This window comes from Eretmochelys imbricata, chromosome 1 (assembly GCF_965152235.1).
Source record: "Eretmochelys imbricata isolate rEreImb1 chromosome 1, rEreImb1.hap1, whole genome shotgun sequence".
In the NCBI taxonomy this organism is placed as follows: Eukaryota; Metazoa; Chordata; order Testudines; family Cheloniidae; genus Eretmochelys; species Eretmochelys imbricata.
Window position 1 is genome coordinate 213,659,257 of NC_135572.1, and position 24,579 is coordinate 213,683,835.

A 24,579-nucleotide genomic window follows, 5' to 3' on the forward strand; every position below is an offset into this window, starting at 1 on the left:
ATCAGAATGATGTACAGTACTAAATCAAACACCTTACAAAAGTCTAAGTATCTTACATTTACAGTTACTTGTATCCACCTGTGACACTGAGTCCAAAAGCAGGCTACAGAACCCAAATTCAACCTTTAGAGACATATTAAAAAGTATGTAAATGGTAATTAGGGCCATTCCATATTAGATAAACTTGAGCTTTGAAATGTAGACTTGTATTGATAGAGAATTAGAAAATGTTTACCTGTATCTTGTTAGAGGTTAACAATGTAACCAAATGGTTCCTGTCTGTCACTATGTTCTGTTAATTCAGAGATCAAAAGGAAATGTTAACATTTAGATGAACCGTGAATGTAACAATATCATTGTCTTTATTTCTCTTTGAAGTTTGTAGTAAGCTACTGTCAAGGTTCCTTCCCCACTCTGAACTCTAGGGTACAGATGTGGGAACCTGCATGAAAACGTCCTAAGCTTACTTTTACCAGCTTAGGTTAAAACTTCCCCAAGGTACAAACTATTTTACCCTTTGCCCTTGGACTTCCACTGCCACCACCAAACTTTATCTGGGTTCCTGAGAAAACATAGTTTGGAAATGTCTTTCCCCCCAAAATCCTCCCAACCTTTGCACCCCACTTCCTGGGGAAGGTTTGGTAAAAATCCTCACCAATTTGCATAGGTGACCACAGACCCAAACCCTTGGATCTTAGAACAATGAAAAAACATTCAGTTTCCTTACAAGAAGACTTTTAATAGAAGTAAAAAAGAATCACCTCTGTAAAATCAGGATGGTAAATACCTTACAGGGTAATTAGATTCAAAACATAGAGAATCCCTCTAGGCAAAACCTTAAGTTACAAAAAAGACACACAGACAGGAATATTCATTCTATTCAGCACAGCTATTTTCTCAGCCATTTAAAGAAATCATAATCTAACGCATCTCTAGCTAGATTACTTATTAAGTTCTAAGACTCCATTCCTGTTCTGTCCCTGGCAAAAGCATCACACAGACAGACACAGACCCTTTGTTTTTCTCCCTCCTCCCAGCTTTTGAAAGTATCTTGTCTCCTCATTGGTCATTTTGGTCAGGTGCCAGCGAGGTTACCTTTAGCTTCTTAACCCTTTACAGGTGAGAGGATTTTTCCTCTGGCCAGGAGGGATTTTAAAGGGGTTTACCCTTCCCTTTATATTTATGACAGCTACCTGTAACTGGGGGGAGATGGGCAGTTGCCTTATTCTAATTCATGCAGCTAATTACTGGTGGTGCTTAGGAAATAGAGGTCTTACTTCAAAGCCACGATGATTGCCTATTGTTCACCGGAGGACTGCATGCTGTTAAGAGGCTGCCAGAGAACTATAAAAAGAACTCCAGGGCCCTGATACTGTTGTCTTAGATATCCTTAAGCTTCTTCAGGGGAAGTTTGAGTCACAAGACTGAGGTCTCCAGGCTTGGATCACCCTGATATTGGACCTTGGCCTATAACATATTAAACTAATTCTGACAGGTTTCAGAGTAGCAGCCGTGTTAGTCTGTATCCGCAAAAAGAAAAGGAGTACTTGTGGCACTTGTGTTTTCCACTGCATGCATCCGATGAAGTGAGCTGTAGCTCACGAAAGCTTATGCTCAAATAAATTTGTTAGTCTCTAAGGTGCCAGAAGTACTCCTTTTCTTTAAACTAATTCTGTTTCAACTAAACTAATTCCTTTCAACTCTAAAGCTCACCATCTCTACTATGAAACTGACCTAAGAACTTTATTCATATCTGTATATATAATGATCTTTTAACCAATACTCTCTCTTTTTTTAAAAATAAATTTTAGTTTAGTTAATAAGAATTGGCTGTAAGCATGTATTTGGATAAGATCTGAAATATTCATTGACCTGGAGGGTAATGTGTCTGATTCGTTGGGATTGGTACAACTTTTTATATGATAAACAAGATTTTCAGTAATCCCCTCATCATATTTGACTTGGCTGTCTGGGTGGGAGCCCAAGTCTGGGTTGCTTTAAGCGAACAGTATTTATGGTTTCTGGGTAACCAGTAGGTATTGTAGAAGCTGTTTTGTTGCTGGCTTGGTGAATCTAATTATTAGAAATAACCACCAATTTTCGGAATTGTCTGTCCCATTCTTTGCAGTTTTCCCTGATTAAGCAATCTCACTGTGGCCCCCCTGGAATCCCAGTCGGGCAACCATTCTAGTAATCTCATCAGCGTTGTGGGAATTTCCCCAGTATTCCAAGATTTCTTAAAAATGAACATCAGCAGGCTAGAAATCTTCTCAGCCTGCTCTTGGGTGCAAGTTATCTGGCCCTGCTGATTTTAAAATGTTTATCCCCAGTAAATAGTTTAACATCCTCTTTAGTTACTAATGGACTAGAAGGTATTTCATCATCCTCATGTGATATGACTAAAATATCTTGCTTTTTTCAATATACAACAAAATTATTTATTGAACACTCCTGCCTTTTTTGTATCATTATTAACAATTTTACCATCTCCATATAGTGCCAATGAAATATTTTGAAACAGAGATTACAGAATATTTTAGAAAAAACATTGGGACTTGTTTGTGAAAGATTCACAAAGCATAAACCACTGCTATTTGCCAAATATTATATTTGTTGAATACTATTTGACCAGCTCCATTCATAATAATGATGGGGACGTGGCTCAGTGCTCTCTCTGGTAATTGTGTCCTGATTGTGTTTGAAGGTGGAGCTGCTGATCTCAGGCTGTTCAATGGAAGCAACCCATGTGTTGGGAGAGTGGAGATTGAACGTAACGGTCAGTGGATGAAGCTGTGTTTTACTGCTTCCCGTGCTGCAGAAATCTGCCAACATTTGAGATGTGGAGAGGCATTTGGTGTCCATAATGCTGCCCATTTTGGAGAAGATTCCAGACCATACTTGATGGTAGGAGATGTATGTTATCAATCAACAATCTGGGACTGCAGGCTGGAAAATCTGAATACAGAGTCAACATGCTCTCATCCTTTCTATACTGGAGTGACCTGCTTTGGTAAGAAATTACCCATCCTGCTACTTGTCATTAGAGAAAAGGGATTGAATCTAGAGCTTGTTTCATTCCTGCAAACTAATGTAGAAGTGGGTAAATATGATCAAATCCTGAAACTATGCTGGAGTAACCTGTGTAGGTAAGAAACCAGACATCCTGCCACTTGTATATTTCCAGCCCACAATAATTTCTTCTTGGAAATGACAGGTTTATTTGGATTCTGGAAAAAGGTGAGCCTAGGCACACCCAAAACTAAATGTTGGACCCCTTGCTCGAGGGGAGGGACCTCAAGGCACAAAACACAACTGAGTATGTGGGATAACAAATGCAAAAACAAGAAGGGAGTATGGGTGCTGGAAGGTACAGGACTGACTGGAGCAGTAAGGGATTAAACTCCACCCCACCTACCTTGTGTCACCTAGAAAGACATTGGAAGATTTGCTCAAATATGTGTGTTCAACTTTGAATTCATGTGTATGAACTAATATGGCCAATAGTCTCCAGACAATCTATCCTGGGCCTTGGTGACCTTGCTGTGTAGGAGTAGGAGAGGTAGTATATAGCTGCTGCAATTATACGTTCTATAGAAAAGCCTACACTAGGCTAGAATAGACAGATAGAGTTAGGTTGGGAGTCAAATTCACAAATTTACCTCAATTCTCTAATAAGTAATAATTCTCTTCCCTCCACAATGGATCACATACTCCACCCACCTCCCAGCCCCAGGATCCTAACATCTTTTATTGGACCAACTTCTGTTGATGGAAGATACAAGCTTTTGTGCTTCACAGAGGTCTTCACCAGGTCTGGGGAAGGTCACCAGAGTGTCTGGTTAGATTTCTGAATATTCCTGAAGGTGGCGATGCTAAGGAGATATGATTGAATCAATATGCAAATAATTCACCAACTTCATTTTTTAGTATTTGATCAGCTGTAGATACTGCTTTGTTACTGTCCTGAAGATATTCCTCCATTATTCAGAAGGACTTAGCTTCAACAGAATGCTCATGTAGCTGGTGGAAAGCACAGACAAGACCCGTGGCCCTGTGCTAGTTTTGTCATCATCATCTCCTCTTCCTCTTTGAAAATGTATTTCTTTCTTATCAGTAGTATTACCATAGTGCCTAGGAGCCCCAGTCATGCACCAGGACCCTACCGTGCTTCATCTGTACCGAGACAGAAAAAGAGATGGTCCCTGCCTCAAAGAGCTTACAGTCAAAGGGTGTATCTACACTGCAAGCACTACACCAGCACAGCTATGGTGCTGCAGGTGTGCTGTTGGAGCACCCCGGTGTAGATGCTTCCCACAGTGATGGAGACTTTTCCATCGATTTAGTTAATCTAACTTTCATTCTTACATCAATTTAGCCACATCTACAACAGGGTTTAGGTTGGCATAGCTATGGTGAACAGGGGTGTGAATTTTTCACATCCTGAGAGATGTAGCTATCTTGATCTAAATTTCAAGTGTAGACCAGGCCTAAGTAATTCTATCCTGGTGAATTCTCCTCCCTTGAGGTATCTTCAGTTCCAGTAGTCATAAAACTTTTGAATCTATTCCCTTATCTACTTCCTGTAAGAAACGAAAAAGGGTGTGGAACTGGGTAGAGCCCCTTCCCCCTTTCTTCTCCCTTTCCCCCTCCCTGCTACTCTGTGCAAACTTGATTGGCTGTGTGCGGGGCGTGTCATTCTAAAAGAAGGACACAGAATTAACTATGAACCACTTGGGAGGGTTTGAGTCAATGGGGGAACAGGGAACAAGCTGTAACAATGCTGCCTCTGGCGGGACATAACTGAGAGTATCGATTCAGGACAAATTGCTTAGAGCAGGGCAAATACAGCCCAAGGCTGGGTTTCTTTTATTACTAAGGCACACCAAATCAGCCAAACAGTGAAGACTTTGGTCTCACCCCACTGGCTGACCTTAAGTTATAGAAGCTATTCCCTCAGACTTTCCCAGTATCACCACCAGTGCCACTTGTTATGCGGACAAATGGTTATGAAAACCAATACCCCAGTAAAAGAAAAAAGGTTTTCTTAATCCCAAAGGACCAAGCCCCAGACCCAGGTCAATATACAAATCAGATCTTACCCACAAATCACGCTGTTGCCAATCCTTTAGAATCTAAAATCTAAAGGTTTATTCATAAAAGAAATAAATATTAATAAGAGTTAATATTGGTTAAATGGAATCAATTACATACAGTAATGGCAAAGTTCTTGGTTCAGGCTTGTAGCAGTGATGGAATAAACTGCAGTTTCAAGTCAAGTCTCTGGAGTACATCCACAGCTGGGATGGGCAGTACAAACCGCTCCCTGATTTACGCAAGACCCGACTTACGCAAATCCGCACTTACAGAAAAAGTTCCATAAACTAGAAATAGGAGGGGTTTTTTTTTTGCTTAATGATCAGGTATACTTTTCCAACTTACGCAAAATTTGAGTTACATGGACCAGAACGATTGTGTAAGTCGGGGAGTGTCTGTACTTTGTTCAGAGCTTCAGTTTGTTGTAAGGTTCCTCCAGAAGTAAGAAGCAGGATTGAAGACAAAATGGAAGGATTTCCAGGGCCTTTTATATTCTTTCTCTTGTGGGCGGAAACCCCTTTTTTCTCTTGTGCAAAATCACAGCACCAACATGGAGTTTGTAGCCACATGGGCAAGTCACATGTCCATGCATGACTCAGTTCTTTTACAGGGAGATCAGCCATTGCTCACATGCTACTTTGAACATCCCAGGAAGACTTTTCATGTGGATTGGAGTCTCCTGAGGTCCATTGTCACTTAAGTGTTTTTTGATTGGGCACTTAATCTGCAAATTCCTTTCTCAAGAAACTGACCAAATGTTTCACTAATGCTACACATTGAGATACAAGTACATAGGCAATATTCATAAACTTCGACTACAAAAATGATACACACATACAGATAGCATAATCATAACCAGCAAATCATAACCTTTTCATAGACACCTCACACAACAACCTTTGTACAATATTTGCTGCAAATCATAGAATCATAGAATATTAGGGTTGGAAGAGACCTCAGGAGGTCATCAAGTCCAATCCCCTGCTCAAAGCAGGACCGACACCAACTAAATCATCCCAGCCAAGGCTTTGTCAAGCTGGACCTTAAAAACCTCTGAGGATGGAGATTCCACCACCTCCCTAGGTAACCCATTCCAGTGCTTCACCACCCTCCTAGTGAAATGGGGTTTCCTAATATCCAACCTAGACCTCCTCCACTGCAACCATTGCTTCTTGTTCTGTCATCTGCCACCACTGAGAACAGCCGAGCTCCATCCTCTTTGGAACCCCCCTTCAGGTAGTTGAAGGCTGCTATCAAATCCCCTTCACTCTTCTCTTCTGCAGACAAAATAACCCCAGCTCCCTCAGCCTCTCCTCATAATTCATGTCCCCAAGCCCCCAAATCATTTTCGTTGCCCTCCGCTGCACTCATCATTTCGCTTAAAGTAGCATTTTTCAGGAACATAACTACCATGTTAAGTGAGGAGTTACCGTATTATATTTTTCAAATACTATTTGACTAGCTCCATTAGTAATAATAATGGGGATGTGGCTCAGTGCTCTCTCCAATAACTCTGTCCTGATTCTACTTGAAGGTGGAACTACTCATCTAAAGTTGGTCAACGGAAGCAACCCATGTGCTGGGAGAGCGATGATTAAGATTGGTGAACTGAGCGCCATTCTGTGTTCTACTGTCTCACCTATGAAACGTGCTGCAGTAGCTTGCAAACACTTGGGATGTGGTTCTGCAGTTAGTGTCCATGGTGCTGCCCACTTTGGAGAAGATTCCACACCATACTTGGTAGTAGGAGATGTTTGTCATGGGAGTGAGTCAACAATCTGGGACTGCAGATTTTTAACACCGAATGTAAATTCAACATGCTCTCATCCTTTCCATGCTGGAGTGACCTGCTCAGGTAAGAAATCAGCCATCCTTCTACTTGCCATGTGAGAAAAGGGATTGAATCTAGAGTTTGTTCCATTCCCACAAACTAATGTAGAAGTGGGTAAATATGATCAAATCCTGAAATTATTACTCTCACATTATAGTGAGCAAATCCCTATGTAATTCCCAACCCAGATATCTTTAGAGTCTCCTTTATTAACCTCACTGCAGTTGTCTCAATACCACATTTTCCATTTTCCTTTCATGGGTTTCAAATTTATTTTGTATATCCAAACTAGGGAAAGTATTGGTATTTAATAAGCTATTCTATGTGCATATTTAAACTGCGCCTATCGCCATGGCATTGGTGTGCCTACCTGGAAAGCCCATAAAATCCTGTTGAGTAATAATGTCTTCAAAGGAAATAGACCCATACTTTTCTCTATGCAGCCATTTGAGAGCTTAGAAAGTATCAGACAATAGGAACTTTTAGTGGCAGAGAGTAGCCAGATCCAATTACAGCATCATTTGGGGGGGAGGAATAGCTCAGTGTTTGAGCATTGGCCTGCTAAACCCAGGGTTGTGAGTTCAGTCCTTGAGGGGGCCATTTAGGGATCTGGGGCAACTATGGGAGATTGGTCCTGCTTTGAGCAGGGGGTTGGACTAGATGACCTCCTGAGGTCCTTCCAACCCTGATATTCTATGATTCTGTGAGCATGCAAGGCATTTCCCATTAGAGTCTTGTCTAACCTCATGTCACACATCTAATGGTAGATCTTTTATTTCCCACAGTGTTTATTCAACTGCATGATCACTCAGGCTTTTAGAAAATTATTCCCAACCACCAGAGTGAAATTCAGAGCCTGATTCTTCACTTTTGGGTATGTTGTGCATGAATGTAAAATGCTACCAAACTGGAAATCACTCTGTCAGACTGGAGATGGACAGGAAGAGAGATACCCCTGGCTGTTTGCCCTTTACTTATATAGTTCAGTCCCCCTCATAAAATTCTGTCCAGCTGAGCAGAAGGAGACATGGAATCTAGTAAGGAAAGATGCTTCATGTTGTTTATTTCACCTGTATGTTCTGAAAAAAGAAAAGGAGTACTTGTGGCACCTTAGAGACTAACCAATTTATTTGAACATGAGCTTTCGTGAGCTACAGCTCACTCATGCTCAAATAAATTGGTTAGTCTCTAAGGTGCCACAAGTACTCCTTTTCTTTTTGCAAAGACAGACTAACACGGCTGTTACTCTGAAACCTGTATGTTCTGAGATGCAGATTTTCTTTGTCTCCTTTATTTTCTCCCCTGCTGTCTGAGGACTCTGTTTACAGAGTATATGTAAACTGAGGTAACTGCACATCCCTTTGTTTAAGACCTACTTGACCAGTTCTGCCTAATCAGACCACAAGAATTTGAACATGTCCCTTTAACATCATACAGGGGAATTTCATAACTTCACACATAATGATGCTACACACATTTCCCCATGATATTATTGCCCAGTGAGTTATTAGTTTCCAAATGATACCTCAGAAGGCATATTTTATACAAAGATTATTACAATAGTGTGCAGGTTGTGATTACAGGGGTGCATTTGGCCACAGTTTCCTTGCCCCCTCAGTCCACAGTGTGTCTGCATAGTCTCACTCCTTATAGCATTCTCTGATTTATGAGTATCTATCATAAAATGGAGTGATCAGAATTCACCAAATTCCTGTTGTGGTTGTGCAAGGGCTGAGTAAAATTGCATAATTGCATCTAGTATGGGAAGGGTCTCCTGTGCACATACACCTTCCACTAGACATAGACATATTGTGTTACCTAGGGAGGTGGTGGAATCTCCTTCCTTAGAAATTTTTAAGGTCAGGCTTGACAAAGCCCTGGCTGGGATGATTTAGTTGGGGATTGGTCCTGCTTTGAGCAGGGGGTTGGACTAGATGGCCTCCAGAGGTCCCTTCCAACCCTGATATTCTATGATATTCTTTGAGTACACAGTGTGACAGACAAAGGCATTGGTACCTGATGTACTAACACAGGTGCCCTCTCTCCTGGGGTATGGCCTTTTCTCTCCCTGGCACTTACTATTGTTATGCTTATAAGAAGCACACGAGATCTTTTTCAGGGGAAAAGGCAATATGCCACGTTTATTGAAGATACAACAATTAGCATATGCATTCAATCACACACACACACACTGTCTCGCCAGTCAATGTTATAGTTACCAGTCCAGAGTCCGGCGCAATCTAGTGGCCAGGTAGGTAGGAGCTCGGTTCTGTCAGTTGCGACACGATGCTCTGGGGAAGTCTTGGCAGGACAAATCCAAAGTTTCATGGCAAGGCACCCTGTTTATATAATGATTTTTCTCATTGGGACCAATGATTTTTGAATGATTATGCTCTAATCAATTGTTGTTTGATGAGTGCTTGTTTCTTTAATTTCTTTTTTTTTTTTAATTATTTTATTATTTTGTCTTTTTATTAAGTTTTTTAGGGAGTTATTTCATGCTGGTTTTGATTACAGCTATTTTGTTCCCGCTGATAGGTGCTTGTTTTATTTTATTTTTTTATTTGCTTGTTCACAGGAGACAATCAAGTAAATAGAACAAACCCCAGCAAAGGAAGGACACATAAAAAATAACAGCATAGCAGTGGTGGTAACTTTACTGTGAACAGGAAACTAGGCTCAAGGGAAGGAAAAGGTTAAGGTTAACTAATCTATATATAACGGTAACGTACCCATCTATGCCATGCCAAGAGTCCTAAACCACTGTGATATTAGAGTTAACTCAACCATTCACCACCCCTACTCTACAGCTAATTTTCATGCAACAATTTAATTGGTTGTAATGAGTCAGTGATACAAGAGGGACAGCACAGATCATGGGGTCCTTGGCCCAAATGCCACTGTTCTTCAAAGTTTGATTTGCCACCCATACAACTCACCACAAACTCCCCAAGGCAACTGACACACCCAAACAAATCAACATAGCTTTCCCAGCACAACACAACCCACACACAAATCAACACAACCACTCACAGAACATACAATAACATCAAACACACACAGCTCCTCACCTTAGCCCACACCGCTCATTCACCACCTGCACAAATCAGTACAAAACTCTCAGCACAACATACATACTCACCCACCCTCATTCATACTTACCATAAAACCAGTAACTTGAGTGGCAAAATTGCTGGTCATCTCTTGTAATAAGTAAGCCTATTCTCCAGAATTTAACACTCATAAATTCTTCCAAACCCCAGCTGTCTGCCTGGCACCTTACCAAGGCAGACACTATGGCTGAGTTTGTGTATCCTGGTATAGTGTCTGCACCGCTGCAGCATTGGCCGGCTTACACAAAAGTCCCCTTAGCATTTCTCCATCCCCGAATGGGGCAGGATCATGTCCTGGATCCAACCAGGCTTGCTATTCCCTGGTCTGAAATCCTCCTAAGGTCTCAGTTGGCTATCAGTAGCGAGTCCCAGATAGGATCTCTCTCTCCAAATGCTGGTGCTGCCTGGTCCATGCAGCTAGAGTCTAAGAGCATGAATCTCTGAGTGGTGCTGTCTCTCTTCCAGCTTCCAAACTAAAACTCACTGTGTAAAATCAGTCTGTCTTGTCGCTGAGAGCTGTGCAGCTGTGGCTTGTCATAGGCTCAGTGGACTGCTCATCTAGATCCCCCATGCAGAAGCCTCCCTGTTGCCCTTGGACAAGGTTTTTAGTTCCTTCTGTCCCCACCCCTAACTCCAAGCAGGCTGGAAATGGGGTCAGGAGGCTCTAGTAGCCATTATAGCTGTAGTCCTTTAGGATAAGGCCCTCTAGAGGCTGAATCCTGAACTCCAAGGGCTGGCAACCGTAGGTTGGGGTTACACACAAATAAAAGCCTGCAGGACTCTGTGGAACACATGAGGAAAAATAAATAAAATCTAAGGAAGGAGGAGCTGCCAGTGGTGCAGCTAGGTGAGCAGGAGGCTGGCAGCTCAGTGCTCTCCTGGCCTGGCTGGACCCTTTGTACAGCTCATGCTCTAAAGCCAGACATGGGCAAAGGATGAGCTAGTGCGGATCCCAGAAAGGCAAACAGGTGAGATGGATGGAAGAGGGGATTCAGGCTCCAGCAGCTCTGGTAGGACAGGCTCGGATTCTAAAACACGACCTCTGCGCCTGCAAGAGCTGTAGGCGAGAGGTGGGACCAAAAATATCATTCTCTCCTCACAGCTGCAGTGGTACCAACTCTTGCCATTTTGTTTTGTGTCATACTTTCAAAAGGAAGTTTCTAGCCTTTGTGGGTGGGTTGAAAAGTTTGAACAAGTGACCCCTAAAGGCTCAGAAACCCGAAGGCAAAGCAGAAAAACCCCCTTGTTCTATTTCTAAAATCTCTGTGCCTTTCACTACATGTCCCTCTGCACACACTGTGGCCTCTGGGATCTCATCTACAAGGGCCCTGCCCTCTTCACATTTAGTCCCTCTTATAGTCTAGAGTTGCCCACTGTTGCAATTTTTTCCACAAGTGACACAACTGTGGCTGGTCTGGGGCCCAGTCCTACAATGAGGCAAGAAGCTCCATCCTGAGTCCTCTGATTGGCTGGCTGCCTTACTTGCCCGCCTCCTGGGGTAAAACAACCCCAGTCATAACTGTTTCCGGCAGAGCTCTCTTCCTCCCCCTTTCCCTTCAGCAACCTGAAGCCATTTTCATTGGAGGGTGGGGGAGCAAAGAGCCATCAGCTCAGGGTGGCTCTTCCCCCCCGTTTCCCTCCCTTCCTGTGAGCAACAGGCTTCCCCTCTCCCCAGTGGTCGATTAATGATTTTGCCGCCCCTAGGCCCAGAAATAATTGCCGCCCCCACCCCAGCTCGCCTCCGCTCCACCTCTGCCTCCTCCCCTAAGGGCACTGCCAGGTCCTGCTTCTCCCTGCTCCCTGCCAGTGCTTGTGCATGAAACAGGTTCGCGAAGGAGAGGAGGCGAGGCTGGGGTGGGGATTTGGGGAAGGGGACCAATAGGGGCAGGGAGGGGACGGGGAAGGGGTGGAGTTGGGGTGGGGCTGGGGGCAGAGGGTATAAATCGGCACTGGGGGAAGCAGCCTCTGGCTGCTATTATAAATTTGCTGCCCCTGCATATTTGCCACCCTAGGCCTAGGCCTTCCCGGCCTAGGCGTTAATATGCCACTGCCCCTCCCACAGCACTGGCTTGGGAGGGGGCGGAGCTCCCTGGAGGGGCAGAGTTGAGGCTGGGGGGCTGAACTGAGGGCTGGCACCTGGGAGGGAACAGAACTGATGGGTGGCTAGGTAGGGACAGACCTATTTGCTGGACAGGGGACAGGCAGATGTGGGGGTGAGAGCTCCTGTAGCCGGGGCCAAAATCATCTTACCCAGTACCGTGGGGAGAGTGGGCAACACTAATTATCTCACATGCCATGCTGTCTCCAGTAAATCTATTTAATTTGTATAAAACTTTCTTTGTATAAAACTAAACTTTCTGTACCTGTCTCTCTGTCCTTGGACCACGTACTCCCTGTAGCAGGAACCTTCCCTTCTAGAATGTCTGGAAAGCATCTAGCACACCGTACATGCTACCGTAACATAATAATAATAAATAATAAGAATTAATAATAAGAATAAGTAATAATAAATAAATACATTTGCACCCTCAATTCGCACTTGGGGAGAGGAGTGTTCTTCTCTGACTCCTAAAATCATGCCTATTCTTGCAATTAAAGTTTGCCTCCCCGGATGTTAGGCTCAGACCCATTCATATTGCTAAATCCTGGGGTCCTTACACATTTTTTCTTCTCAGTCTTTACTCTGGCAAAATTTCTTTTGGTTTTAATACAAATTTGCCTTTGTTTTCAGTAAGGCACTGTACAAATGCAAAGTAAATAATCAGTCTCTGCTTCACAGTCTGAATGGAAAAGACAGACAAAGACTACAGGCAAAAGCGGAGGTCCAGAAAGGTGAAATGACTAGTCTGAGGTCAGACAGCAGGTTAATGGCAGAGCTAACCTGGAGCATGGGGCCACAGGACAAGTGCAACCTCCCCCAGGGAATATCTCCAATGCAGAGTGCCCTTACATCAGGGACAGAGCCAGCTGGTTATGCACTGCCACTGCCTCGGTATCAGTATTATTTAATTGCAGCAGCGGGAATAAGGCAGAACAAGTTTTTACACAACAAATATGCTTCTATCTTACCTAAAGCTTAGCATCTTCCTTAAAACTTAGGCAGGTCCAGCTGCTTAAAAGTTAAGACCCATCCTCCAGGGCTTGTCTCTGTTATCAGTTTGCTCCCCTTGAGCAATAACTTGACCACTTCCTCTGCCTGCTCTTCAGGGACATTCTTTTTATCCATTTCAAAGCATTTTATTCCAGTTTCCCACCTGGATCTCCCCCGACTTCACTAGCCAAGCAGCTGATCGCAGCATGGACAGTGTTAAAATTTCAAAGGTATTGTCACCTGTATTTTCTTCTGAATATCAGTGAATGAGTTATCTAAAATATTGTCTTGTTTCTTGTGGAAACAAACCATCCAGGTCTGATTTAACCCTCAGGGAATGCATAGACTGCAAAAAAGTGTATTCTTAACGTGGGTTAGCTAACCCCCATTAGTTAACTCCAATTAAAATATCAGTGAAAACATGGCAACTTGCCTTTTAACTCAGGTTAGCAGCTCAAATTCAACCTCAGGCTGCCCTGGGCTTGATTTGAACTGCTAATCTCAGGCCAGGTCTACACTATGGGTATAACTACACTGCTCATAGGTGTGAAAAATCCACACCCCTGAGAGACCTAGTTATACCAACCTTAACCGTCTGTGTAGACAGTGCTATGTTGGTGGGAGAGCTTCTCCTGCTGATATAGCTACCAGCTCTTGTGGAGCTGGCGTAACTAAGCTGACAGGAGAGCTCTCTCCCTTCGGCTTAGAGTGTCTTCATCAAAGCACTACAGCTGCACTGGTGCAGTTGGTGATGCAGCGTTTGTAGTATAGGCCTGCCCTGAGTTAAAAGCTGAACTGGTGTGTCCTCACTGCTATTTAACCCAAGTTAGCTAAACTGAATTAAGAACACACCTCTTCTTGGAGTACTTTTAGTAATCCTGTAGCAGACAACACAGCAAGAAAACAAGCAAAACTGCATAAAATAATACAGGCCTCTCTCACATCCTTCACAATTAGTTAAAAAACACTGACAGTAGTGTTCGTTTCTAAATAGTGACACGAAGGTCCATATTTCAAGAACAGATATTTAATTACAGGTACTGTATTTTTTAATGTACTCATAGGTATAATCTATGATTTCTAAACATTGTTATGAAAAAGTTTGATTGATGGATTGTTTGACTCTCTAGGCTACTCACAGCCTCGGCTGGTGGGAGGAGATAATCCCTGCTCAGGACGTGTGGAAATAAGACATGGTGAAACATGGGCTACACTCTGTGATGCACACTTTGATCTCAAAGCTGCCAGTGTTATCTGTAATGAATTAGAGTGTGGAAGAGCTTTATCTACCCCGAGAGGAGCTCACTTTGGAGAAGGACAGGGGCTGATCTGGACTGAAGAGCTGCAGTGCGTGGGGAATGAGTCACACCTTGCATACTGTCCCAGGATATCACATGTGAATCAGACATGCTCACATGCAAATGATGCCAGCACCATATGCTCAAGTAAGAATTCAGCATGATGTCTTTAAAATCCCAGTGTTGTGTATTCTAGATTAGGTTGCAGCAATAAAACAATCTCACTCTGTAGGGAGCTGGGATAAGAGGGTGCCATCAGCTTCCTGTAAAACCCTAACAATAAGAAAGGGATCAGTCACCCCTGACTTCCCGTACTTATCAATTTGATATGAAATTGCTCCAAGGCTCCCTCTCTAAACCCCTTCTCTCTTCTCCCCAGGGCACACAGCGTTCCAGCTGGTGAACGGCAGCACAGCGTGCTCAGGGAGGGTGGAGATCCAGGTTCTTGGTGCCTGGGGAACTGTCTGTGACTCACACTGGGATCTATCAGATGCCAACGTTCTCTGTCATCAGCTCGACTGTGGGTTCGCTGTATCAGCTCCAGGAGGAGGGTATTTTGGGAAAGGAACAGGCTTTGTCTGGAAAGACACATTTCATTGTAAAGGGACTGAACCCCATTTGGGCCATTGCCCTGTGACTGCCCTGGGGGCATCTCCGTGCCCGCATGACAATGATGCCAATGTAATTTGCTCAGGTAAGTGCAGCAGAAATGCTGGATTAATGACACCTGCCCCTCAGTGTCTGACACTGCCCTCCAGAGCACAGGGAGAGGAAGAATGATCTAGAATCAAGGATCATGAGGTAAAATAATAGTTACTACCTGGAGAAATCCCTGTACTCCACACTTCAGCAATGTTGCCTCCCAGACCATTTTATCATGGAAGATGCTAAGACTGAACAAGAAGAATAGGAGCATTTGACTCCAACAGAAAGGAGCTGCTAGGACAGAGCTAGAATTCATCAGACTGGTACCCAGAGTGCCCCTGGTGGCTGCCCCACTGTATTGCGTAAGATGATTTTGGCCCCGACTGCAGGAGCGCTCACCCCCACATCTGCCTGTCCCCTGCCCAGCAAATAGTTCTGTCCCTACCCAGGCATCCATCAGTTCTGTTACCTCTGAGTTGCCACCCCTCAGTTCAGCCCCCCAGCCTCAACTCTGCTCTTCTTCATGATGCAGAGTGAATCATCTAGTCCAAGCCCCTGCTCAAAGCAGGACCAAAAGCAAGTAAATCATCCCAGCCAGGGCTTTGTCAAGCCGGGCCTTAAAAACCTCTAAGGATTGAGTTTCCACCACCTCCCTAGGTAACCAATTCCAATGCTTCACCACCCTCCTAGTGAAATAGTGTTTCCTAATATCCAACCTTGACCTCCCCCACTGCAACTTGAGACCATTGCTTCTTGTTCTGTCAAGAAACAAAGCAATGAAGCATTCAATGATTTTTAGACTGGTGAACCCTTTTGTACTTTAAGGTGCACCCTCAACTGGTTTACTTTTTAGACAGTGAAAATGGTCCTTTACCACAGATTTCAATGGGCAACATAGAGGCCAATACTCCTTTATTAGGATAAGTTAGGAGGGTGGCCAAAATTATAAAAGAAACTCAGTCCCAACCATAAGTATGCAGTGACTGCCACCGCACCATATTTGGATCTATTAGTTAATTTCTTTGTGTTAAAATCAAGACAAACAAACAAAACAAACTATGTGGGACCACGTACTAGAGTTTCCCCATTGTAAACAGGGTTCTCTCTCTCTCTCTCTCTCTCTTTTCTGATCTTTCTAGAGATTTTGGCACAAAGACTCACTGGTCACTGTTCTCCAGAGCACCTTGGATTGTTTCCTTAATACCACAAGCCATTAATGTCCCTTGGCCAAACTCCCTTAGATCAGTCACAAAACCCATTTGCCTACTCAGGTGCCATTCTCTGTCTTCAAGGTATTTAACTCTCATTGAGACCATAGACCTGATTCTCAGTCACTCCGTTTCTGCACTTGGTTGGCAGGGAAGGCAGCTTTAAGCCACATTTACGTTCTTTATTCTGGTGCCGTGTAGGGCCTTGCCCAGACCCTGGTGTAACTAAGAGCAGATTCAGGGCTGTTCTAAGTTGTACTTTTCTCCCCATAGTCTCCAGAAGAGAATAGCTGTAGTGTTGTGCACTGCGGGAACACTCTGATTAAACTGTGATTGTTCTTGAGGGACCCAGGGCACCTAGTGGTCTCTTGCCTCTGGTAAGAGGTAGCCTTGCCCATGGTGGGTGGGTGTTAGATCGTTAACATCATCAGCCTGCTAGTCACTCAAACACTCTCCTCTGGGCTATGTCAGCCATGTCTTTGCCTTGCAGGTTAACACAAGGTGCATCCTAGACTCCAAGTCCCTTTGAATCATTCCTCTGTGATATCCAGCCCCTGACACTGGCTACTCACAGAAGACACAGATTCTCCAAAAGTGCAGTGTGCCCTAGTTTACTAGTTTTAATGTAAACTCCTGTATAATACACAGCACTTGTAAGCTCTTATAATAAAACAGGAGAAAATTTATTTAAGAAAGAAAGTTCACTAGAAACAAGAGAGAGTGGTGAAAACAAACGGTTACAATATAAGACAAAACCATAAAACATGACCTAAGGCTTACACTTATCAACAGTTACCTTTCCTATGTAAAAAATAGGTTTCCCAGAAAAGTTAAGTCTGTTGCAGTGCTGTCTGGCTTCACAGGAATCAGGATCCAAACTTGCACAAATACACCCCTGCTCCAAAAAATGTCTCCTCAGTGACAGGATCCAGAATGCCTCTCCCACTCTGTGTTATACTGAACCAGTCTTTTGTCTAAATTCATAGGCAGGGTGATTCCCTGCTGTTGTATTGTTCCTTTTTTACCTTTTTTACCTCTGTTTTGGTTTTGATTGTTTGCAGTTGTCTCTGAGGGTTTCCATTGATAGTCTGGGAATGGAGCAATTGAGCCTCGAATTACCTCACTGGCTAACCAGGGAGGGGTGTCAGCTCCCTCCTGCTTGAATGGGCCATCACTGAGACTTGTTATCCCTGGTGACTAACTTTTACTGCAAGTCCGTAAAGTCTCCATTCAATATACTTCCATGATTACTTAAATGTTACCTGCACATACATCTCATAATGGTTCTGAGTCGTGATAAGTTATGAGCTTTCTGTAGACACCTACCTGTTACCCCTTATGGATAAATTCCCTACAAGATGCGTGTTCGGTGTAGTGAGTCTGTCAGGTCTGAGGACAGAATTTCAAAGGACTGGGGAGCCTTTGCCAAGGGATCTCTGTGTCACACACACCGCTGCCACACACGGTCACTACCTCCTTGTGACACATGCAGATGCCTGTATCAATGCAATGACTTGAATATGGGTCATTTTATTCACTGAGCTACTATGGAGTTCGTATTGTTCCTAATGTGCACAGTCTATTTCCCATCTCTCCTGGGTCCAGGTCATTCGGAATCGCTCAGACTGTTGAATGGAGAGAGCCGGTGCGATGGGAGAGTCGAGATTTCCCTCCATGGTGTGTGGGGCAGAGTGCTGGATGACCAGTGGGACATGAACGATGCCAGCGTGGTGTGCAGGGAGCTCCAGTGCGGAGTTACTGAGAAAGCTTTTAACCCCCCTAAGTCTGGGCGAGGAACAGGCCCTGTGGGGCTGAGAAGTGTCCAGTGTGCAGGAAATGAGACTCGCCTGACTCTCTGCAACATCTCCGCATTTGAGACAGCCCAGGCAAGAATTACTGAGGATGCCGGTGTTGTTTGCTCAGGTGATTTACTGTAAACATTTTACAAACAGCCTGTCCTTGTCCAATAGGAACATGACCCACCCCAGGGCCTGCCTCCACCCACCTTGTGCTGAGATCTCAAACAGATATGGATTTGAGATTCACATTATGGACCGTCTCCAGTAAAAGTATGTGTGTTATATGCAGAAACAACAGCATAACTACATTAGCGATTAAGCGCCAGCAGCAATTCAGCAATTCCGCACAATCCAGCCTGTGCACGGAGTGGGGCCTGTGAAAAAAATAGTCTGTGATCAAATACTCCCAAGTCGGTATCATAATGCACGCGCACAAAGAGCCCATGGTAAGGTTGCACTAGCAAATGTAAATCTATTTCCTAACTTTTGACAGCTTGAATCTGCAACCCAAATAACATTCTTTTAATGTAGTTTTATGTGAAATTTCCTATAAAAAAGAGAGCGGTAAAACCAAATTCTATTATGTGCACCCCTACCACTCACCTCCCCCTGTGACTCCTCAGTGGGGTCTGACCCCTACTTCATACCTTTGGCACGAGAGCCCAGATTGCTGCTACTATTTAACCTGCAGAACTAACAATGTCAGCTAGCAGCATGAGAAGGCTGTTATCCAAGAAGGGAATGGGTTGCTGGGTCTGCATGATGGTTGTGGGGAAATCCAGCCTGGTCTGGCTCTCTCTCCCTCACCTTCAAAATAGGGGGAACTCCCACTCCATGTATTACCCCAGATTGTGGGATTTTCTGTTGGACCATGTGCTGTGAGAGCAGGATGGTTGGTGGAAATCCACTCTGTGTCTCTTTTACTCCATGGCCAGGTTCTTGGGGTTCTAGCCCCATGTTCTGCCCCCAGAGTGTGGGGTATGGTGGTAAATGGGCCACTGAGGCCAAGTGCTGGGTTTTGGGATTTACAGAGGAGTGGGCAGGAACCCAGTCCTGCTCTCTTCCCCCTCTACAGCTGCTCTGGTAACTCCGAGCTGGTCACAGTACAGTGAATGCTCTGCTGTTGCTTTGATGATAGTGTTAGTGAAGGGTCAGTGATTTTGACGGGCTGCTAACATTTTCCTGAAGAACTCAAATGAGAGAAGGGAAATGGCAATTTTGAACACTGTAGATCTTAGCCAAATCTGAACAGAGTTTCATGGGACAAAGAAAAGGCAGTGCTATAGCCACAGGAGATTCCCTCTGCTGAATAGCCAAGACCTGTTGCAAACAATAGAGATGTGAGAGCTCAAAGAAAGATCACTAAAGCCTGGACCTATAAAGGAAGTAGGCATTGCAAAACTTATCTTTTAAGAGCTTAGAAAATCACAGGAATGACGTGATCTACAACACCTGAGTTAGGCGCCCTATACAATGAGTGGGAAGAGATAGGAGCCTTAGAATGGGACTCACAAAAGCCAGCTCACTAGTCAGGAAGCCTTGTAAATTAGTCAATGGGAGATGCTAGTGAGAGGGGTGTGTCCTAAACTCTGCCCCTCTCATGGAGACAGGCACCTAAGTGTATGTCTACCCAGCAATTAAACACCTGCAACTGGCCCAGATCAGGTGCTGCGAGGATACCAGAGCCTGGGCCCCAAGCCAAGCCCAAAGGTCTACACAGGAATTTTTAGCCCTTTAGCCTGAGCCCCAGGTCAGCTGCAGCCATGTCACAAGTCTTTTATTTCAGTGTAAGTCTGAGCTGCAGGGAGGCACCAGTCTCAGAGCATGCTCCAGGAACTGGGGGAAGAGAGGCATTTCTGTGCCTAACTCGTGTGCAGAGTCCGATGTGGTAGACATGTCAGAGGACATCTAACTCCATGTAGAACAGCAAAAAGGAGTGGGGGGGGGGAGGAAGGAAATAGAAAGAAGGAGTGCCGCTTTTATCCCAGTGGTTAACACACTCACCTAGGATGTGGAAAGTCCCCTCTTTCCCTGATAAGTAGGAGGGATTTGAACAGAGATCTCCTGCCTCTAGGATGAGCACTCTAGGCAATAGAATGATTCTTTCTCTGCCCAATTATATTTATTTAATTAAAGTGGAACAATGTCAATGGGAGAGAGACCCACATCAGGATGTCTCATAGCCCAGTGATGAGAGCCCTGTCCTGAGTGGTAGTAGATCCCTGGAAATAGAGAACCTTAACTCTGCCCTGTAATGACACCACACAATAACTTACATTTATGGTTAATGTAAATGGTATTTGCTCTCCCAAAATAGATTAAACAGATTTCTAAAGACACATTAGATTGTTTCATATTTTCCCCTCATGGTGTCAAGGGAGCAGGATCAGGTAGGGGTGCTCCTCAGAACTCGAGTGGGTCAGAAACCAGAATTCCCATTCCACAGGAAACTGGGAAAATTTTGATTTTCCCCTCCAAATTAAAATTAAAATTTGAAATTTCACACAAGCAAAAATTCCAAAATTTTGTTTCAGAAAAATTGAAACAACATTTTGTTTTGACCCCATTGCCTTGACTTTTATGTTTATTATAATTGTAATATGACATAATATAACATAAAAGTAGAAATGATAAAGCAGAAATTAAACATTTCAGCATTATTGAAACAATATGTTTTGATACTTTGATCTAAAACTTTGAAAAAATCAACACAATTGTTGCAATTTTGTCAAATCATCATTTTTGGATGGAAAATGTTTCTGTCTGACAAATTCAAATAGTTCTTCTGAGAACCATACTGGGAACCTCTCTCCTCTCCCAGCTCTCCAATATGATGCCTCTATGCATCCAGTCTAGAGCAGACAGCTTAGTTTCTTGTAGTTTTATCACATTGCACGAATGGGTGGCCAGTGACCCGGCCTTTGGGGGAGGCTAGCCCCCAGCCTCTCCCCTTGTGCCCAAGGCCCCGCCCCTCCCCTTGTGCCCCCCTTTCTCCCTCCCCTTGTGCCTAAGGCCTTGCCCCTCCTCTTCTTCTTCCCCTCCCCCACCCCCCCAGGAGCCCAAAGCACCCCACCGTGGCCCCCAGCCCTAGCACAAGGGGCCGGGGGGCGAGGCCCCAGCCCCAGTGCTTCAGGCAGCTGGGCCACCTCCAGCCCCTGTGCACTGGGCAGCCAGCCCCAGAGTGTCAGGCTGTGTGGCTGCAGCGCCCCCAGCCCCAGTGCGCTGGGCAGCACAGCCCCAGCCCCAGCCACTCGGAGTCTCTGCAGGAGGCAGGCCAGCCAGCCCCAGCCAGCCTGGGCCAGACAGGGCAGAGCACTGTGTACCACAGGAGAGGGCCTGGCCTGGGGGCAGATCGTGGGCTAGGCTGTTTGGGGAGGCACAGCTTCCCCCGTCTTTGATACTTGTTGCCCATGATTGCAGTCTCATATCTATTCTATTTACCTTTCTTACCGCTAGGTCTCTTTAACTTTTGCTCCTTCTCAGCTGATCCCAATGATTATATGTGTTTCATATTATTTTTTACCAGACATATTCACTTCCATTTTCCTGAACTGAATCTCATTTTGATTTCCTTACCCAAGGGCCACATTGCAGGGCTGGCCAAACTTACTGGCCCGCCGAGCCACATACGATGGTCTTCAGAAGTTCAAGAGCCGGAGCACACCTGCCAGGAGCCAGGGCTCAGGGCTTCAGTCCCATTCCTGCTGAAGCCCCAAGCCTCGGCAGATGCACCCCATAGCACTGAAGTCCTGAGACCCTCCTCCCTGCTGGACAGAAGCTCCTATCCCACCACCAGACTCCAAGGCAGAGGTCCCGAGCACCCCCCAGCCCCGCACCACCCCGGGTGTGGTAGGCAGAGAAAGGGGGATGGAGGGAGCTTGCGAGCCATAACTTAATGGTAAAAGAGCCACATGTGGCTTGTGAGCCACAGTTTGGCCACCCCTGCCATATAGTGTCATCAGGATGTAAGCACAATTCTCTTTTGACTTTAGTGTGGATTTATATTTAGAAGTTAATGGTATATAATGGGGCTTTATATTTTTGCTTATGATTTCACACTTTTCAGTGTTCATAGTCTCTCCCAGTTTTGTATAATCTGAGACTTTTGCTATATATAACATATTGCCATTTTATCATTATATTTTGTGTTCCTCCCTGTAGCTGATCACATCCTAGCCAAAATCATATCTAAGTCAGAATGCTGAATGCTGAAAGCTTGATTTTGTGAGAAACTTTATCAAATGCTTTACTAAAATGCAGAGTTATTACATCTATTGTATTTTTATCATCCATTGATGTGATAGCTATTAAAAAGCAGTATAAGGTACTTAGCATGACCTGTTTGTAAATTTCAGCTGCTAATGGCTTATGGTTACATTGGATTCGGGATAGGAATATGAATTACAGGACAGTAGTAATCAGGATCACTTACATAATTGTTAAAATAAATTGGTGCCGTATTTGCTTTCCTCTAAGCTTCTAGTACCTCCCAATTCTTCAGCACTTACAAACATAATTATTAGTACTTAAGCAAACTTGTGAGCTAATAATTCCTTGAATGCCCTCTAAACTTATTTTCAAATACATGTTTGAAAAGATTTGAGTTTTGAAGGCATGACTGATTCTGCAAATCCACAAACTCTCAGCAAGTTCTTTCTCCTAGGTAAGTCAAGCATTCAGGATTAAGCCTTATTCCCTTATGCACTTTTAAGATCTCTTTACCATGCCTTAATCACTTTCTAACTCTGCAGACTTCTTCTCTTTATGTTTCATGTTAAAGACAGACTTTTAAAAGCATTTCAATATTTCAGCCATTGGAGCAGCATCATTGGTTTGCATGGAAGCTGTCCAGTTATCATTATATTACATATTACCCACTGGGATTCATCCTTGTAGGGAGCAGGCGGATCCGGCTGGTGAACGGGCCAGGTCGCTGTGCCGGGAGAGTGGAGATTTATTACAATGGTACTTGGGAAACAGTCTGTGATGATTCCTGGGACCTACCAGACTCCAATGTTGTTTGCAAACAACTGGGATGTGGACGCGCCATCAATGCAACTGTCTCTGCTCATTATGGGCAAGGATCCGGGCAGATCTGGCTGGACGATGTGAACTGATCTGGGAACGAATCTGATCTCTGGGAGTGTCCTTCCCAGGGCTGGGGCCAGCACAACTGCAGACACAAAGAGGATGCAGGAGTTCTCTGCTCAGGTCTGTTCTGTGAATGATCTCGTGAGTTTGGTTACTAGGGAATTTAATGAAGTATATGGGTGTTTGGGGAGAGAGATGAGAATAACAGAAAGTTTATCTCCCTTTCCATTTCTCTATCTGTCTTTCTTCCTGACCTATCCACCTGCAATGGTCACCATTAAAAAGTCTACATTGACAACAGTTAATATCAAGGGGTACTGGAAATATTGTATTATTTCCTTAGCTTTAGAACATGTATTAAATTCTGAATCTTGGGTACCATTGTGTGTAACTATTGGTGAATGGTGTCTTTTAAATACCAATTCCATTGTTAATATGTCTGTCGCTGGTCTCCAGAAAAGTCTTTCTGACTTGAGAAATGAATCTTGCTTCTGTAGAAGAATGCGCAGGTTTGTTAGCGATCTCAGGGATTCAGCCTTCAAACCACAGTGTGTTTCAGAATCAGAAAATGTCACAGCCAACTTCTGCATTTCCTTCTAGGGCTCATGGATCTGAGACTGGTGAGCGGCAGTGCCTGTGCTGGGCGGCTGGAAGTTTTCTACAATGGGACATGGGGCAGCGTTTGCAACAGTCCCATGGATGCGGTCACCAGGGCACTTATATGCAAACATTTGAACTGCGGAGACAGTGGGATTCTTTTAAGAGACTTTACATATGCAATAGGCTCTGGCCCCACCTGGGTGGATGGCATTCGGTGCAATAAGCAGCACAGCTCCCTGTGGCAATGCCCGTCAGACCCATGGAATCAGCAGTCATGTAGTACCAGAGGACAAGAAACCCACATCTTTTGTGCAGGTAAATAGTAAACTATTTACACTATATAAACACTCAAACCACAAGTCGAACTCGCTGACAGGTTTTGATATAATTGTGGTATTTTTTATTTTCACTATATTTTATGAAATTCATAGTTATATTCTTTAAACATACTCAGCAATGGCACAAACTTATTTTCAGTTTCTGAAGTTATAGAGATAGGAATGTAGTCTGTTAATAACAAACATGGAAATCAATTATTAAAAAATACACATTATACAGCATGATCAGTTATGACCTAATCCAACACCCAGTGAAGTAATCAAATCGAAGTAATCAAATCATAGATTTTAAGGTCTGAAGAGCCTGTTAAAATAATCTAATATGGCAGGCCATAGAATATTAACCAGTAATTCCTGCATAGCCCAGTGGTTCCCAAACTTTAACAGCCCGCAAACCCCTTTCACTAAATTGTGAAATCTCGTGAACCCCCTCCTAAAAATGAATATTTCTAGGGATTTAAGTTGAAATTT

The 24,579-nt window shown here is 44.0% G+C and overlaps 1 protein-coding gene across 1 annotated transcript in view; it reads left to right on the forward strand.

Annotated features, from left to right (window-relative positions):
- LOC144266908 (scavenger receptor cysteine-rich domain-containing protein SCART1-like) overlaps positions 1 to 24,579 on the forward strand; it is an 84,649-nt gene that overhangs the window by 44,433 nt on the left and 15,637 nt on the right. The window contains 7 exon segments of the mRNA XM_077820517.1: positions 2,705 to 3,010; positions 6,629 to 6,949; positions 14,260 to 14,574; positions 14,807 to 15,121; positions 17,886 to 18,203; positions 22,976 to 23,290; positions 23,771 to 24,085. Of these exon segments, the coding sequence (XP_077676643.1) occupies positions 2,705 to 3,010; positions 6,629 to 6,949; positions 14,260 to 14,574; positions 14,807 to 15,121; positions 17,886 to 18,203; positions 22,976 to 23,290; positions 23,771 to 24,085 (2,205 nt within the window).